At 30.9% G+C, this 16,881-nt stretch overlaps 1 protein-coding gene across 1 annotated transcript; it reads right to left on the bottom strand.

Moving 5' to 3' along the window:
* Positions 1 to 627: 627 nt before the first annotated feature.
* On the bottom strand, positions 628 to 10,725 carry LOC104894849 (histidine kinase CKI1). The gene is made up of 9 exons (XM_057394827.1): positions 10,669 to 10,725; positions 9,630 to 9,863; positions 6,692 to 7,372; positions 5,461 to 5,836; positions 4,106 to 4,451; positions 3,758 to 3,986; positions 2,434 to 3,482; positions 1,490 to 1,718; positions 628 to 1,093 (listed from the first exon to the last, which is right to left on the bottom strand). Exons 1-9 carry the CDS (start codon positions 10,723 to 10,725, stop codon positions 848 to 850), a joined length of 3,447 nt encoding a protein of 1,148 aa, XP_057250810.1. The 3' UTR covers positions 628 to 847.
* Between the last annotated feature and the right edge of the window lie 6,156 nt (positions 10,726 to 16,881).

Here is a 16,881-nt window from a genome sequence, read left to right as displayed (position 1 = left end):
GCTCGAGAAGAGTGTGATGTGACAATGTTTTTTTGACAGGAAAGCTTTTTAATATATTTATATAGATGTCTTGGTTACCAAATATAAATTGATAAAACACGGGGATATCAATGAGAATTTTCAAAGGGAAAACGGGTTTCAAATTCGTGATAGTAAGCTCCATAAGGGACTCAATTTTCATCTTCTTTTCCTTCTTTGTGGGTTTGAGTTCTTATGGTGAAATTCGGTTAACATTGGAAAACTTTCGTATAAGAAAACTATGGATTTCAAATTGACTTTTATAAGAAAACCATCTCTAGGTATTATCATATTATCTTCATTCATTGAGTTCATAACAAAAATGAACTTCGGCCAACAAGTGATGCTGCAGGTGGTGGTGGCCATTGAGAGGTGAAACATGGTGCGCGGTTGTGGCAGAGGGTACCGCTGGTAGTGGTGGTTGCGGAGTTTGAGAGTTTTAGATGGAGATACATGTATATGCACATTAGAATTTGGAACTTAATTACCAAGATCTCAGAATTAGTACATTGCTTAAACTCATACTGTAGAATATATAACCTATATGTACATTTTTTTTGTTGATAAGGTAAGATGAAGTCACATGCAGGGGGGAATTGAGGATCCCTCTTTGCATGGGGTGAGACTCGATCCCAGAAACTCTGGGATCGGAGGTGATACCAATACTACTAGGCTATCACCCACCTGTTGCTCACCCATATGTACACATTATTGCAAGTACAATTTCCTTGAGACCTACTAATACATAAGTTACAGCATGAATAGTTCGTAACTTCGTATCAATGGTGTATAGTTCCCAATTAAAGAAGTTACATCTAACTCTTTAGTTTTAGAACAAACTTTGTTTCAGTTTCAGGAGCTCCTCAGTCTGAAGTGGCTTTGTCATATGGCGATCCATTCCAGCCTCAGCAATTTTCTTGCTTTCTTCTCCGTCTACTTCATGTGCTGTCAGTGCAATGATCGGAATGTGTAGGCCGTACTTCTTCTCCTCTTCGCGGATTCTCATTGTTGCTTCGAAGCCATTCATTACTGGCATCTGTGGATAAAAAAAATCATCAGCTGGTCTCTTGTTAGACTGTCTAGCTCAGTACACTACAAACTTTTATGCAATCCGTAGATGGTGCACACGTCTATATGGTGAAGAAGCTAAGGTGCGCACATATAAATGACTAACAAGTCAAATGTACATGAATAACAAGTCAAAAGAACATATGTAATGGCTAGCAAACCAAATGCACATATGTACATCTCTGTTAGTATGTGCTCATTGATATTGGGCTTTATGTTCATAAGTCATAACCTAGTGCTTAATGTTTATTGTGCGCACCTTCCTCGCCATACGGACGTGTGCACTTACTAATTTATATTAACAATGTGATTGTGTTAAATCTTTTCATACATAACTTGAGATAAACCCTATTAGAAACTTTAATTATAAGGTGAAAGATCACAAAGTCTATGATTAACTTACCTGACAATCCATGATTATACAATCATATGGAAACCTAGAAATTCCTTCACTTGGTAGCTTACTTAAAGCTTTGCAGACCACCTCAAGGGCTTCTTTGCCATTTCCACATGTCTGAGTTTCAGCACCTAAACGACTCACACATGCTTCAGCCAGTTTTCTTTGTAACAAATGGTCTTCAACAATCAATATTTTCAGCCCCTCTAAGGAAGATTTCTTCACCTCTGCATTCCTGCTAGAAAAAAAATAGAGTAATTTTTTGTAAAAGGAGTAATAGTAAACAAGATTTTACTGAAAATAAAGGTGAACGCAAATTCTTGTATCACACAGCTTGACCATTATTGATTGACGTGGATTAAGATAATATATTAGTGAGCGCAAAATAGTTCATTGTTTTAGAAGGGGAAGTGTTATTTTTAATTTTTATGATTATACTAGTTTAGACGGTCTGACTAGGGGTGAAAGTTATTCGGATTCGGATCGGATTGGATTGAGGGTAATTGGATCCAAAAATCCAATATAACCGAATAGTAATATGCCTTGTATTATGTATCTGGATTGGGTTTAAGTGCTTAACTGATTTTTTATTATAAAAAACCTACTCCATAGCCCAATACACATATCACTTCAATCTTTCCCCTAAAACACTAACTACACTTAATTCATTATTTCCTAAATCTAGTAGGCTGTTGTTGTGCTTAATTTATTTCATCGAAAAACTAGAGTTTTAAAAAAAAATCGGATTTTCGGATCGGATCCAATCTAAAGTATGAAATTTCGGATTAGATTGGATCGGATTCAAACCCTAATTGGTTTGGATTCGGATTGAAAAATTGAAATCCAAATTTCATTCGGATCGGATTGGATTAGGCCCTAATCCAAACCGCACACCGAACTTTCACCCCTAGGTCTGACAAGAGACTCGCTAAAAGATAAATATACATTACCTCGAAACCTCTTCTATTTCTCCTTTTCGAGTGATCTTTGTTATCGATGTGGACTTATCACTGCTTGAGCTCCTCACAACTCTAGGGACTTCTTGCTCCTGAGCATGAACATCACTACAAATACTACTGAAATTCAAGTTTCTCTTCCTAGTTGATGATGGCTTAATCTCCCCATCACTAGACTGCCCAAATTCTTCTTCAGTTTCTGACTGTGTACTGTTATTGCTTAGTAAAACTGTCATGCTAGTGTTGGATCTTACAGAATCACCCCCAAACTCAGGAAGAAGCCTTATGATCCTTGCCAAACGCGACCCATGAAGAGGCTCCGATATGATTAGATCAGTCGAAGGAAGACTCTCATCTTGTAGACCTTGGAAGTGTGCCCTACGAGTGTCCGGTCTTTCGAGCCAAACAACCTTAATACATGTCATGTAAAGGTCTTTCCTAAACTCAGATACTGATCTCTGAAGTTTCAGAAAGTCATCCCCTGCATTACAGTCTAATACAAGTAGTATACACTTCATTTGTCCTCGAATACTAGACCGTTTGTACACTGGTAAAGCCACATCTGATCCATCCATCATATTGAGGGGGAGTGATTTAGACCCACCTCGACAACAATGATCGGAGCTACTACTCAAGTAGGTTCCGCGAGGTGGGCTTAAGTCGGACCTCCCAGACGAAGAGTTGTTATAACATTGAGGCTCAATGAGCTTAGATTTGATCTTCTTTAAAGTCCAAGATAGTTGTTTACATTGGCTTAACACCTTCAAGTTTATTCCTAGGCTCTCCATGTACCTATACACCATTTGTCTTCGTGCATCATTCTTGATCAAGAGAATCACTAGAGACCTTTCGCCTCGTGGGCTACGAACACAAGTGCTTAGCCCCGTGCTCGAATTTATGTCCCTAGTATGCTCTGTTATTTCTTGCCTTGAATTATCTAACAACTCCTCTTGTACTATTAAGAAGATGTTGAATTTGAAGCATGTCCCATTCTCACAGTTGGCTTTGTCCACAATTTCTATGTCTCCCCCCATCAATCTAACCTGTAGAACATGTATTTATAGATGTCATTAGCGTGCTAACATTATTGTCAAACTTATTGAGCCAAATAAGTTATTAGAGTAACATTGCATGTAAAAGGATAGTATGGTCTTTTACTAGTCGTAGGTCTGTATTGTAAACACTATATATATATATATATATTAAATGACAGGGTTAACCTAATCAGGTTAACACAATTATTCTCCACACTTGTACATAAGTATCTTAATTTTTAATCTTCATAATGAGCTTTAGTATTGATTCAAGGCATACATACCAAAGATTGGACAATGCCAAGTCCCAAACCAGTACCAACATGCCCAGCAGAGGTTTCTTTAACTTGAACAAAGTTCTCAAAAATCGAACGACGTTTATCTCTAGGGATCCCAGGACCAGTATCTTCTACTTCAAACTCAAACTCCATGCAACTAGGATCTTGCTTGATAGTCTTCATCTCTTCAAGATCATTATATGCGCGCTTATTTTTATGAAAGAAGCGCGATAACCTGTTGAGCAAGTCTTGAGTGAGATCATCTCGTACACTAATTTATTGAAATACATAAATTTTAAGTGTCACCTTATAAAAAGTTATTTTGAGACTGTCTCATATAACATTTCGCCTAACCTGTTTAAGAGGTTGTTCTTGTTTGAAGCAATAATCGAGTTCTCCAAACTCGGCTTCCTTGCATTACATCTAATACAAATGTACCCTTTTGAAGTGAACTTGACAGCATTGCTTAGCAAGTTGCTTAGTATCTGCTTGAGCTTGCCACGGTCACCTCTCACTTGGGAGAACTTTAAGATAGAACCATCATAAGGGTCTAATATAAGTTCTACTCCTCTTTTCATTGCAACTGGGTGATGTAAATCAGCTATATCTTCAAGAAGTTGTGCTAAGTTGAATTCTTTATCCTCCAATTGCATTTTGCCTGCTTCAATCTTGCTAAAATCTAGAATGGAGTTCACTAATGCTGCATTTTTCAACAATCAAAAGATATATAAGGTATTGTTATGAATTACTCCATCCGTTTCATTTTAATTGTTACACTTGTACTTTTCACGCATGTCATTGCAAAACTTTGACGATATATATCTCTAGTTTTGTATTTGTAAAAATTATAAAAAGTACATATTAATAAAATATATACTAAGACGAATTTAACAAGATCCCACGTGAGTATGTATTTATTCACGTATAAATCACAAACGAGGGTCAAAGTGCAATTTGTGAATAGTGTAAAATGTCAATGTGTAACAATTAAAATGAAGCAAAGGGAGTATCAAATTTGAGTAAATTTTAATAAAATGTTGTCCACAAAAAGGTGTCCTATATTAGTTCTTAGGTCAAATTTACAAGTCTTTGACCAATATGTGTATCAAGATATTATGACTTATAAGCTCTTATAAGATTCATTTAAATTTGCAATTTTGATATTTGCAATTTTGATAAGGTTTACTAGTAATATACTCGCTATTTTTTAAAAAAAGGAGTAATATACTCACTATGTTCTCAAGTAGGTATTTTACTTGTTTTTTTAATTTACAATCAGTTCTTATAATCTTAGACGATGAACTTTCACCAATATTAATATCAATATATTATGACTCAACTCTTACAAGGTTTATTTGAATTTCTAATTTCAATACATTAATTTTCTCTAATATATATATTTAAGATATTAATAGTTAAAGTAGTACAACAAAATATGTGAAAGTCATATAAAATAACTATTTGAGGATGGACAACGAATAATAAAAAATACTAATTATTAAAGTTAGACTTCTCTAACAAAACATGCAAAGCGACCTACAACACTGTTCCCTCATCTTAAAGGGTCAAAAAGAAAGAAATCCATTATTTGTACCTTGTTGTAGTCATATTATCCGATAATCCATACTTTAGGTGTTTTATCTTGTAAAATTGATCGTAACAAGATTATCTTTAAATTATCGAAGAACGAAGGGAGTATATATAATTACCTAAAAGGTCCTCGGCACAAGTACCAATCTTTCTCAAGTTAGAAGCAATTTCATCAGAAGGAGCAATATCATTAGAAGAGAGATCAATTAAGCCCTTAATGCAAGCTAAATAGCCACGAACATCATGGTTAGCACTTGCAAAAGCTAAGCTTTGCTTCATGCTCTTTCTCTCAGCTTGCGCAGTTTTCTCCATTTCTCGCATGTACGCCGCACATAGGTGCACCTCCCGCCGCGCCGCCCGAACGATCAAGGCCACAAACGCAAAGACGGAGATCACCATTGCAACCATCATTAGGATTAGAAGTAACAATGCCAACTTTGTGTGACTATGAACATGGCTAACTAGTCCCTTGTTTGGAATAGTCAACACATATGCCTACAAAAAGAACATAAGAGTATATACATAGAAGATTAAAATAGTACCACTTTTAAGACTAGTCTACCAAAATAATATAATCACATCACAATATAATCAATAGGATTACAACATAATGTAATGATGTCAATATTATTCTAACAAAGAAATTGATTGCTCTTGCGCAAAAGGAAGATTTTGTTTCTTTGATATCATATTCTATTTCACTTTTAACTAATTCTGAAAACTAAATAGTACATGTTTGTGAAACTATAAAAAGTAATTTCTTAGACCCGTTCGGTATTTATGTGGTTTTCTGTTTTTTGATTTTTTGATTTTCAAAGTCATATGATATATGTCCTATAATGAATAAAAAGTTAATCAAAATTTATTGGGAACATGATGATTTTGAAAACTGACAACTAAAAAGTGATTTTTGGTTTTTAGTTTTCAAAAAAACTGAAAACTAAAAAACAAAAAACGATAATGAACGGGTCCTTAAGTTTTTGTTGTCGGTTTACAAAATTATTATGATTAGTAATTTAGTATAAATATGATTAAATTTAGCTCACTATACAAAATATATCATATGACTTTAAAAGTCATAAAATCAACATTAAAACTACATTACAATGATAATCTCTCAAAATTTTCTTAATGTAATGGAGAAATTTTTGGGGAAAAATAATTTTAAAAAAGTATAGATTGTTGAAACATTATTTAAATAAACACCACCTAAGATTTTTTTTTGTCAAAAAAATACACCAATTATGTTACTCTAAACGGAAAAAAGTTAAATATAATTTAGGATTATATTATGATAAATGGATGATTTGACTCGAAAAAAATAATAGATTATGAAACAAGAGAACATACCAAAGGCATAGTGGATATATCTATTATTGAGCAATAGAAAATGAAATTGGCTCCTCCAATTTCCAAGATTGTACCATCAACATTTGTAACATCATTGTTGGTTTTACATGGAACTTCACCAACATAACCTTTGGTGCTACTACCTTGAATCAAAGCTTTGTCACCATCTATCTTTATGTTGGCCTCTTTGTTACCTTCCATTAGTACCTTGCCATCACCAAGAGTTGCCATGTACAAGCTTGCACCCAAAAGATTTAGACTAGATAAAAAATCGGTCATGCCTATAATAGAAAACCCTAGAGAAATTGCTCCTTTTCCCCCTAGTCTCGCGGTGTCTAAGAATAAACTCGAGCCTTCATTTCCATCACTAGTACTCCATTGAAACCCTAATGAAACATAACCACTTGGGCTAGCCATTGCTTGTTTAAACCATGTCTCGCTTACTACATTGTAGGATTTTGTGATCCTGGCTTCTCCATATAATTTTCCGTTGTTAGAATTCACAAGTTGAGTATACCAAGTGTAATGATCAAGATTATTTGGAAAAGTCGAGTTAGAGTATGTTGCAATTATTTGATCACCAACTTTGATGTATGAAAAGAATAGGCCATCCAAACCAATATATGAAGCTTGGGTTATACGAGGCATGATTAATTGTGCATCAAATAAGACCGGGGCCACCTAAAACAGTTTAAAGCTCTTAGTTGAAAAAAAAAATTACTTGATCATTGTTCGATAATACATAAGTAATTGCATTTTCAATTAACTAATGTAAGGAGTTTATAACAATTAATAATCATAGAACATATAATAAAAAAAAATAGAATACATAATTATTTAAATTTTAATTCATCTATCTAAACTACAAGCCCTACTAATTTAAAGCTTATACACTCTACGTTAACCCTTGGGAGGCAATCGATTGGAAAAGAAAAGAAGAGAAAGGAATTAGAGGTATTTTATGTGTTTGGTTCTAAAAAATACATGGGATTTCATAGGAAAGGAAATAAAGTGATGGAAAGAGAATCTTATGATTTTGTCAATTTTCTTTCCTCCCGAAATTGGAGGAATTTGGGAGTAAATAGAAATTAGAAAGTGTGTGATTTATTTCATCACAAAAATCATTTCCCTCCATCCTTTTTTTCTTTACTACTTCCTTTCTTTCTTTTTAATCTACGCACTTTGTATTTCGACACTATTCACAGAATTTGTGTTGATCATCGTTTGCGATTTATACAAAAGGAAATATATATTCATGTGAGATCTTTTTAGATTTGTCTCGATATATATTTTCATACATTAACATTTCATAATCTTTATTTGTACATAAATAAAGATTATAATGGTTAATATTCTGTGTTAACAAGTGTAGAAGTCAAAAGTAGATAAAAATAGAGTTCGAATTACCTAAACAAACATATAAAACCTTGTTTTCCTTTTCTCCCATTAAACGAAACATTAAAAAATTTAATTTTAATTTCTTTTGTTTCCTTTCTATTTTTTCCTCTTTTCTTTCTTTCTTATTCCTTCCTTTACTAAAAAAAAAAAAATCCAAACAAGCAATATTAATTCAAAATACACCATGAAAGCTAAAGCCCTTTTGTTATTACTTTTTGGTTTCCAATTTTCTAGTACAAGATTCACTTTTGGGTTATCACCGAAAATTCAAAATCGAGGATAATACCGCATAGGTACTAATGTAGTATGTTCAAATGTGAATATATGCTCTCAAAAATTAGCATGTCATTTTCTTTACACACCAAGCTTAGTTACCATATAGTTAGGTCTGTTCTCCCTAGCTTATTTTCAATTCAATTTAGTTCAGTTCAATTCAATTTAGCTCAACTCTGGATAATACTTTTTCTCTTACATATCACTATTCATTTCAGTACAGTTCAATTCAATTCGATTCAGTTCAACTGTTTTATACCGAAGAGAACAGTCCCTTAGTAGTTACGATATCAATAGGAATTATTAGAATTTGTAAAATTATTGTAAAATAATTGATCACTTTAGAAACAAATATTCTAAGGCAACTAGAAAATATATAAGGTAATGGAGATTACAAATCACTGAAATCACATATATAGTTTTAACAATGAATGGATAATCAATTTTTTTTTTCTTTTTACCAATAATAATTTATTTTAAGCCAATAAATTGTTAATAGTAGTATGTGATTTGTAATCTCAAATACCTTATATGTTTCCTAATTTCCTTAGAATATTTGTTTCTAAAAATGATGAATTATTCTCCAATAACTTTCCAAAATCTAAGATATCCTATCAATATACTAACCATGTGACACCTAATCATGGTGTGTAAAGAGAAAGACCCAACTAATTTTTTAAAAAACGATTTTGTGAACTAGTACCTTTATTATATTATTAACTAATATTAGTGTTTATTTTTCTATATATCAAACACTAATATTATACAGTAATAAATTTCTTGAAATAAATTAGTCATGGGAATTCAACATTAAGCGATGTAAAGTTAAATTATCCTACTAAGAGCATGTTTGGATTAGGGTTTTACATTAAGCGAGACACTATAAGGAGAATTAAAATGATATGAGTATCAGAGGTAATTAGTTTGAAAGCAAAACATTCAATGATTTCCTTCCTCTCAATGGTGGCTAGTGATATATTTTTAGTTTCAGTGGTAAAATTGCCTACACAAATTATTCTACTGTGATTTTTCCGTCACAAAAGAGTCTTCTGATCCCCTTGTAGTGTATGTGTTAACTATGACCTAATTCTACGTATCAAATATCCATAACTACTTGATTCCTTCTATACGACTTTCAACGTTTCTCATTTTTATGTAAGAGACCTTAGAAAAAATAAGCGTATCACTAGTTTCGTACTCATAGAATTATATACAACTAATGTCATATAAAATATTTACATTTAAAGGAGGAAGGAACATTACAGACCTTATTTTGAACTTCGGAAAATAAAAATTTGTCACCGATATTAGTGTCCAATACATTTGCAAGATTGATGGCTGATGAATTAATGGGAAGTATTAGTTTTGCTACATCTTGAACTTTTGTAATGAGTTCATGATGTGCATAACTTGCTTCCATTTCCACATTTTTCTCAATCTTTTTCATCATATGGTACCATATTGGGATGACAACACTAGGAAGCAAAAGCACTGCAAACGTCTGCATGTAACAAGTAACAAAACAATTATTAAATTACAAATCATAAGAACATAATCCTCTTCAATCACTTAATGATTATTTGAAATTAAAAAATCGTCCTTTCTTTTATTTCAATAAAAGGACAGTCCAATAAACGGAAAAGAACCCTAGCCCATAGGGGGAAATCGATGAAATAAATTCCCTTCGTCGTTAAAATAAGTAAAACACTTCACTTTTTTATGTGAAAGTTTTTTTGATAGAACTATCTCACTTATTTTAGAATGGAGGACGTATTAATTGGATTCTATTTGCCTCTTAAATTTATACTTCCTCCGTTTCTTTTTACTTGCAACGGTTTGACTTTTACACTATTCACCAACTCTACTTAGTTTATGTTTGGTGATTTTTTATAGGTAAGGAAAAATATATTCATGTGGGATCTTGTTAGATTCTTCTAAATGTATATTTTCCGAATATGTATACTTTTTATAATTTTTATTTATCGGTAATTAAATTTATTGATGGTTGAAATTATACATCGACAAACGTGAAAGTCAAATTGTTGCAAGTAAAAAGAAATATGATAAAAATAAAAACTTTTTTTGAAGAAAAAACTTATGAATATGAAATCCAAGATATTTATGATCCAAATTGTGCCTCGAGAATCGCGAAAAGAAAATCCCATATTTTACTACAAATTGAGTATCCATCAAAATTATAAAAGAAAGTCTATATTTTTAAATTATTCAACTTTATAATACATGGTGCAAAATTATGAAGCTAAAAATATATTTTTTATCGTAAAATTCAAGAGAATAATTCTTACCAAGAGGATGAAGAAAGTCACAGGCCTCATGGCGATTACTGAGACGATTTCCCCCATGGAAGACTTAGCTTGCGAGGTGATGATGGCCTGTATTCCATTGTTGTAGACGTAAAGTAAACAAAGAAGAAAGAAGAGTTAAGCTATTAATAAGAGGGTTTTGTCTTAACATAAGTAGTTTATATATATGGCTTTAAGGAAGCAAATGACCAATTTATAAAATCACCCTTTTTCTTTTGAGAGGGAACTAAACCTCCCTTAATTAATAAACTTATATGGAGGTTTTTTTTTTAAGATAAGAAAATTGTATTTAAAATTTATCTATTAGCTAGAAATCAAAAGATAATTTTGAGTTTATATAAAATCGGGAAATATTAATTTTGTAGATGAAGTGATTTTCGAAAAATAACTAATAACAAAAATAGTATATTATTATTATTATTATTATTATTATTATTATTATTATTATTATTATTATTATTATTATTATTATTATTATTATTATTATTATTATTATTATTATTATTATTATTATTATTATTATTATTTACAAATTGAATTCTCTGGTGTAACAACTAACAACCCATAAACCATCCTTCTTTTGTAAAAATTTTAAAAAAAAAACTCAATTGACATTAAATAAATGACATGAGATTTATGTTATTATCGGTATAATCCATGTTATTCTTGTTGAAGTCTATATCATTATGCATGTTACATAATAAGTTATAGTGTAACATGTTACACCCGAAACGTGTTGATTCTTAGTAGCTACTTGAACGTATATGCAAATGAGTGTGTTGGCTAAGCTTTCTGCACATTTGATATTGGTTTGTCTCATGTATTTTTAAAGAGACTCTTTGTAATTAGTTTTTAATTGATAAAAGTGTTAATTAACTTAGTAAAGTTTTGAAAAGAAAAATTAAAATTTGGGATCGAATCTCATCTACATCACTACCTAAACTTAAAAAATATTTTTTGATGACAACTTTAAGATAATTTGAATCTTGCATATTGAAAATTCTTTCAAGAAAAAATTCTTTCCTCCCCATGAATGAATAAAGGTAATAACTTGATCCATATATTTATACATAAACAGATGATATGAGTAAATAATTTTACTTCATATATTTGTTAGAAAATATCAAAAATCTTCATGATATCCTTTCTTACCACACAAAAAAAAAATTATGAAATCTTTCTAGATGTCAAAACGATTTGCTAAATTGATTCACATAATCGAATTGAAGAGATCATCACGAATAGCAATAAAAAAAGGATCAAAGTACATAAAATGGAAAAGGAAATTTTTGACAACAAAAATCCATGTGATATCGAGTATATATTTGTATGTCAAACTTGTAATAATGTGAAGAACCATGACTTAAAATAATAATCTCAATAATGGATCCTACAAAAATTGACTTTCTGAAAATTATATATAAGGATTATGAGTAGAAAAATAATACTAAAAGTTTGGACCTTTTTGTTGGACTGTTTAGCTAAAAGTTGACATGTGAAGTTGACTGAAATGTCAAAATCTTTTTAATCAAATTAAATCATCATAAAACTGTATCATTTTAAGGAGAATAAAAAAAGATTATGATATGAATTAATGTATTAGTGCTCTTAATATGTAAAATAATCATGTACTTAATTGTATCATAAAGTTTGTAAATTCAAGAAGATTAACTTACCAATAGGTAGGAAATAAGAGGAGAATTGCCAAATAATACTCCTATATAGTAACACGAATTGAAGAGAGAATTATGTTTAGCTAGTTTTTGTTCTTGCAAAGGAGATTGAATTAAGTGTGAGCTTAATGTATTAGTTATATATATAGTGATCTCAATATGAATTTTCAGGTTCTATTGGCTAATGTTGTCCAAATATAATATCTTACTATAAAATGTCAATATTGACCTTATCAGTTAGTGAGAAAACACTTTTGTTAAAGTATTCTATTATTTGGATATGGTAGAAATTATAATTCTCTTCTATTATAGTGCAAAATTATGGTTTTTTCCATGGAGTGATGGCTCCATGCAACATTAAGGGTTAGGGTATTATTTTGCTCATTGGTCGTGTAATATTAATCAATTAATTAGAGATTAAGGATATAGGTTTTTCGTCAAATGTATGTATTTTAACACTGTTAAAATTTACATTCAAACTGTATCTAAACGTGAATTTATGAAAAATTGAGTTCGATAAAACTATTTAGGCATTATAGGTAAATGTCGAAGTGCAAATTGACATGCAATCCTTTTGTAGTCGGACATATGCATGCATGAAATGTTTTGCGTAAGTGTGTGACGATCAGACAAGTTTACTGCACAATGATAGATTGATTCGTTTTGACTAAGTTATGATAAATAACCAATTCTATATATGCTCAAATCCCTCATGAAAAGTATTTCATTGTCGTTAATTTATGAAAAATTGAGTTCGATAAAACTATTTAGGCATTATATTATTATAGGTAAATGTCGAAGTGTGAATTGACATGCAATCCTTTTGTAGTCGGACATATGCATGCATGAAATGTTTTGCGTAAGTGTGTGACGATCAGACAAGTTTACTGCACAATGATAGATTGATTCGTTTTGACTAAGTTATGATAAATAACCAATTCTATATATGCTCAAATCCCTCATGAAAAGTATTTCATTGTCGTTACTATGTAATGCGGCCAAATTGCTCATTTTGGAAATTACTGTTTGTCGTTTTTCTAGTTTCTTACTTGTTTTGGTCTAAACCATTATTTTTGATGTCAGAGAATAATAAATAGGAATAAGTTGATATCTTAATATACTCCCTAATGGAGTTGAGCATGTTTATCTAAACTCGCTCTTTCCTTCCAGGTGTTATTGTCCTGACAGAACTTGATTTATTGAATTAGCAAGCTTATTTGCCTTTTTCCCTAAAAAAAGCCGATATCTGAATACATGATTTATTGTACAGGTTACGTCGATGGAAATAAATTAGTCAAATCGTAAGCCCATCAGTGGCTTATTTTTAGAGACTATTAGGTTATTTATTTGATTTGTGTGTCCGTGCATATTAATTACATGAGAAAGAATGAACATGGATATTAATTCCAACATAGTCATGTTTATGCTTGTTTTGCATGCGTCAACTTGATTGCATTGTGATTTGCATGCTTGAGGAGTTAATATATATATGTCTTGCTTGTGTCAAAATTCGAAGTATAAATGACTATATAATCAGCGAGTTTTTAAAAAAAATTGAGGCGATACAATAAGCTAGTTAACATGTTGTAAAACAAAAAAATCTATGAATATTGGTGGTTGATATTTGATAATATGATGATTCATGTCGTGCTTCTTTTCAAGCATAGTGAGAGGGAAAATTCACTAATAGAAAAAGGACGATTTGGACAAAAATAATTGGTGCTACAAAAACAATTATAAACTAGGCAAAATGTTTCAAATATATTTATCGAAGATGCTTATGAACTAGGCAAAATGTGGCAAATATTATTTATTAGAGTTCAAAAATGTTGATGGTGCTACAAAAACAATTGGTTTTGTACCTTCACCTAAAGATTAAACACACAACATGGTGCTTGTGATATGTAAATCATTTATTTTGTGAAATATGTTAGTTATTATATTACTTTTATTTAACAAGATTTCTTTGTTAAAACATTTTTTTATCAAGGGTAAAACAGGAAATATAACCTCCTTGTAAAATCAGCCCTAGGAGGGCTTAGGAAATCCGGGAAAAAGAGAAGACCTATTTAATACTTCTATTTATTTATCACTAAAAGCAAAAAAACAAATATTAAATACTAAGGAAAAAGTTGTCTGTTAATTTTTAACAAAAATAAAGAAGAAAAAGAAAAAGAAAAAAATGCAATCTGAAGAGATTTGTGATAAAATTCATTGTTTCTTGGCTCTTAGCTGATTATTGTGGATTTGTGGTAGATATACAGAATATGCCAAAAGATTCACCCTACAAAAGATGAGTTTGTGAGATTAAGGAAAAATTTCTGCCCTAAAGCAAAATTTGAACTGTCACTCTTGATATAATTATTTTAAGTGTTTGTCTGGTAAGATACCGTCTTTTTTAAGATTAAAATTAGGTAACAGCAAGCCCAATATTATAAATAGAATTAGCCCCAAAAGTAACTAAGTTAATTTCTGTCGATTACTAGTTTAATCCATTTAGTGGCTAGGTCTACTTTTATATTAAAATTAGACCGTCTCTTTTAATAATTTTTGTTATTTTAAAACAGTTTTTAATGTGTCTATAAAAGCAAATAAATCATCTCATATTTTTATTTTGAAATCTGAAGGAGCTTTTTTGGTTATTACAGCTTAAGTTTTGCTCAGATTTGTTTCACTGAGTGAGAATGCTCCAAACTTGATTTTATTCCATGTTTTGCTGGATAACATATGAATATGTCTCATAGGATATTATATTATTATGACGATAATCATATATGTTTATACATGACATAATGACGTGAATATTAGCATTCAGCACAAAAAGAAGGGCAAGATCTTATCTATGAGAATGTTGTTTAATTTATACAAAAATTATTAAAAAAGACGATTTAATTTTGACCTAATCACTAAATGAATTAAATAGTCACCGAAAGAAATTAATCTAGTCACTATTGAGCTAATTCTCTTTTTAATATCGGACTTACCATTGCCTAATTTTAATTTAAAAATAGCGATCTCTTACAAGACAAACATAATTTATAATAACTTGTTAAGGTTCGATTATAATAAAATAAATGAGAATGTATGGGGTGAGATTAAACTTATATTCAGGAATAATTAATTCTTAATCTCATGCATGCATAGATATTAATCATTTCTAGAAGATAGGGAAAAAATGAACATAATTAGACTCATAAAAAAGTTACCTTTAAATATATGAAGAATAATTTATACATTTTTAAAAAATCATAATTTAGCTTGGAACTGATTTCTTCATGAAACGATAAAGGATTATATATTAAAATAGTTATGAGGGTTGGATGTTTGGGTTGAATAACGGAATAATTACACGTTTTGGTTATCATTAATAAGAAAATTGGGAAAATAAACATTCAATTTCACTCCTATATAGTGAACAAGATGGTTCTTAGCTACAAGTAGTTGTTCGCCAAATTATCGAGCTAGTTAAGTTTGTTCGTGTTTTCAGGGAGGCTAACAGAGCAGCTCATGTCATTGCTCATTTAATTAAGTTGGATGGCGGAAGGGTTTCCAGCTAATATTGATATTGATATTGATATTGATAGCTTTGTTAGATACTTATATAGATGATGTAAAAATCAACATATTGTGATTATTCAAAAACGAAACAATATTCTCATTGGTTGAAGTTCGAGACTCAACATGAAGAATTAGGGTTTCACAACTTCTGTAAAATTATGGAAGACTATTGGAGTACGTTCATCCCAAAATTTCCGCATCTGCAGATCGTATGCCGAACCAGAGCGAACTCACAGATTGCATTGCTTCAGATGAAGATTTTTATTAAGGCAAAATTAAGTCAAATCTGCGATGTTTACATTTCTAGGGTGATATGTATTTCTATTAGAATTTTATCTTTTTCAGAAATGACTTGTAAGTGCCGTTTGGCGAAATATTAATGAAATCCCTTTTCTTTCAAAAAAAAAAAAAAAAAAAACGAAACAATATAATTATATAAGGTCGAAATAGTGGATTATCTTGTTGGCTTTTGCAATTAAAACCAAAGAATTAAATAATTTCACAGTTATATGAAAAATGTAAAAAGTTCAAAAAAATTATAACTATTAAAAAATGGAAAAAAAATATAAAGTTGAAATAGACAATAGTCGGTTAGACGGTTGGCTTTTGCAATTATAGCCGAAGCTTATACACTTCGTTAAGCCCATATTGAAATTTTTTACACTTTTTTAATATTCGGGTTTTCGGATATCCGATATGTTCAAAAATCCGATCCGTATCCGATCCGAAAACCCGATATTTTTTCGGATATCCGATTCGAAAAATCTGAATTTTAAAAACCGGATCGGATATCCGAAAATTCGGATCGGATCAACGGATAACCGGATCGGATCACTCGGATCGGATTTTTTTGCACACCCCTGACGTTAATTAATGCCTTAATGGGCTCTCGAGTACTTCAAATTGGCTTCCTGAGCCAAAATGATGTGGGTATTTCAACACAATTTACTGTGTAGACCGATCA

Source organism: Beta vulgaris, chromosome 5 (assembly GCF_026745355.1).
Source record: "Beta vulgaris subsp. vulgaris cultivar EL10 chromosome 5, EL10.2, whole genome shotgun sequence".
Taxonomy (NCBI): Eukaryota; Viridiplantae; Streptophyta; class Magnoliopsida; order Caryophyllales; family Amaranthaceae; genus Beta; species Beta vulgaris.
This window is presented reverse-complemented; position numbering and strand designations above follow the sequence as displayed.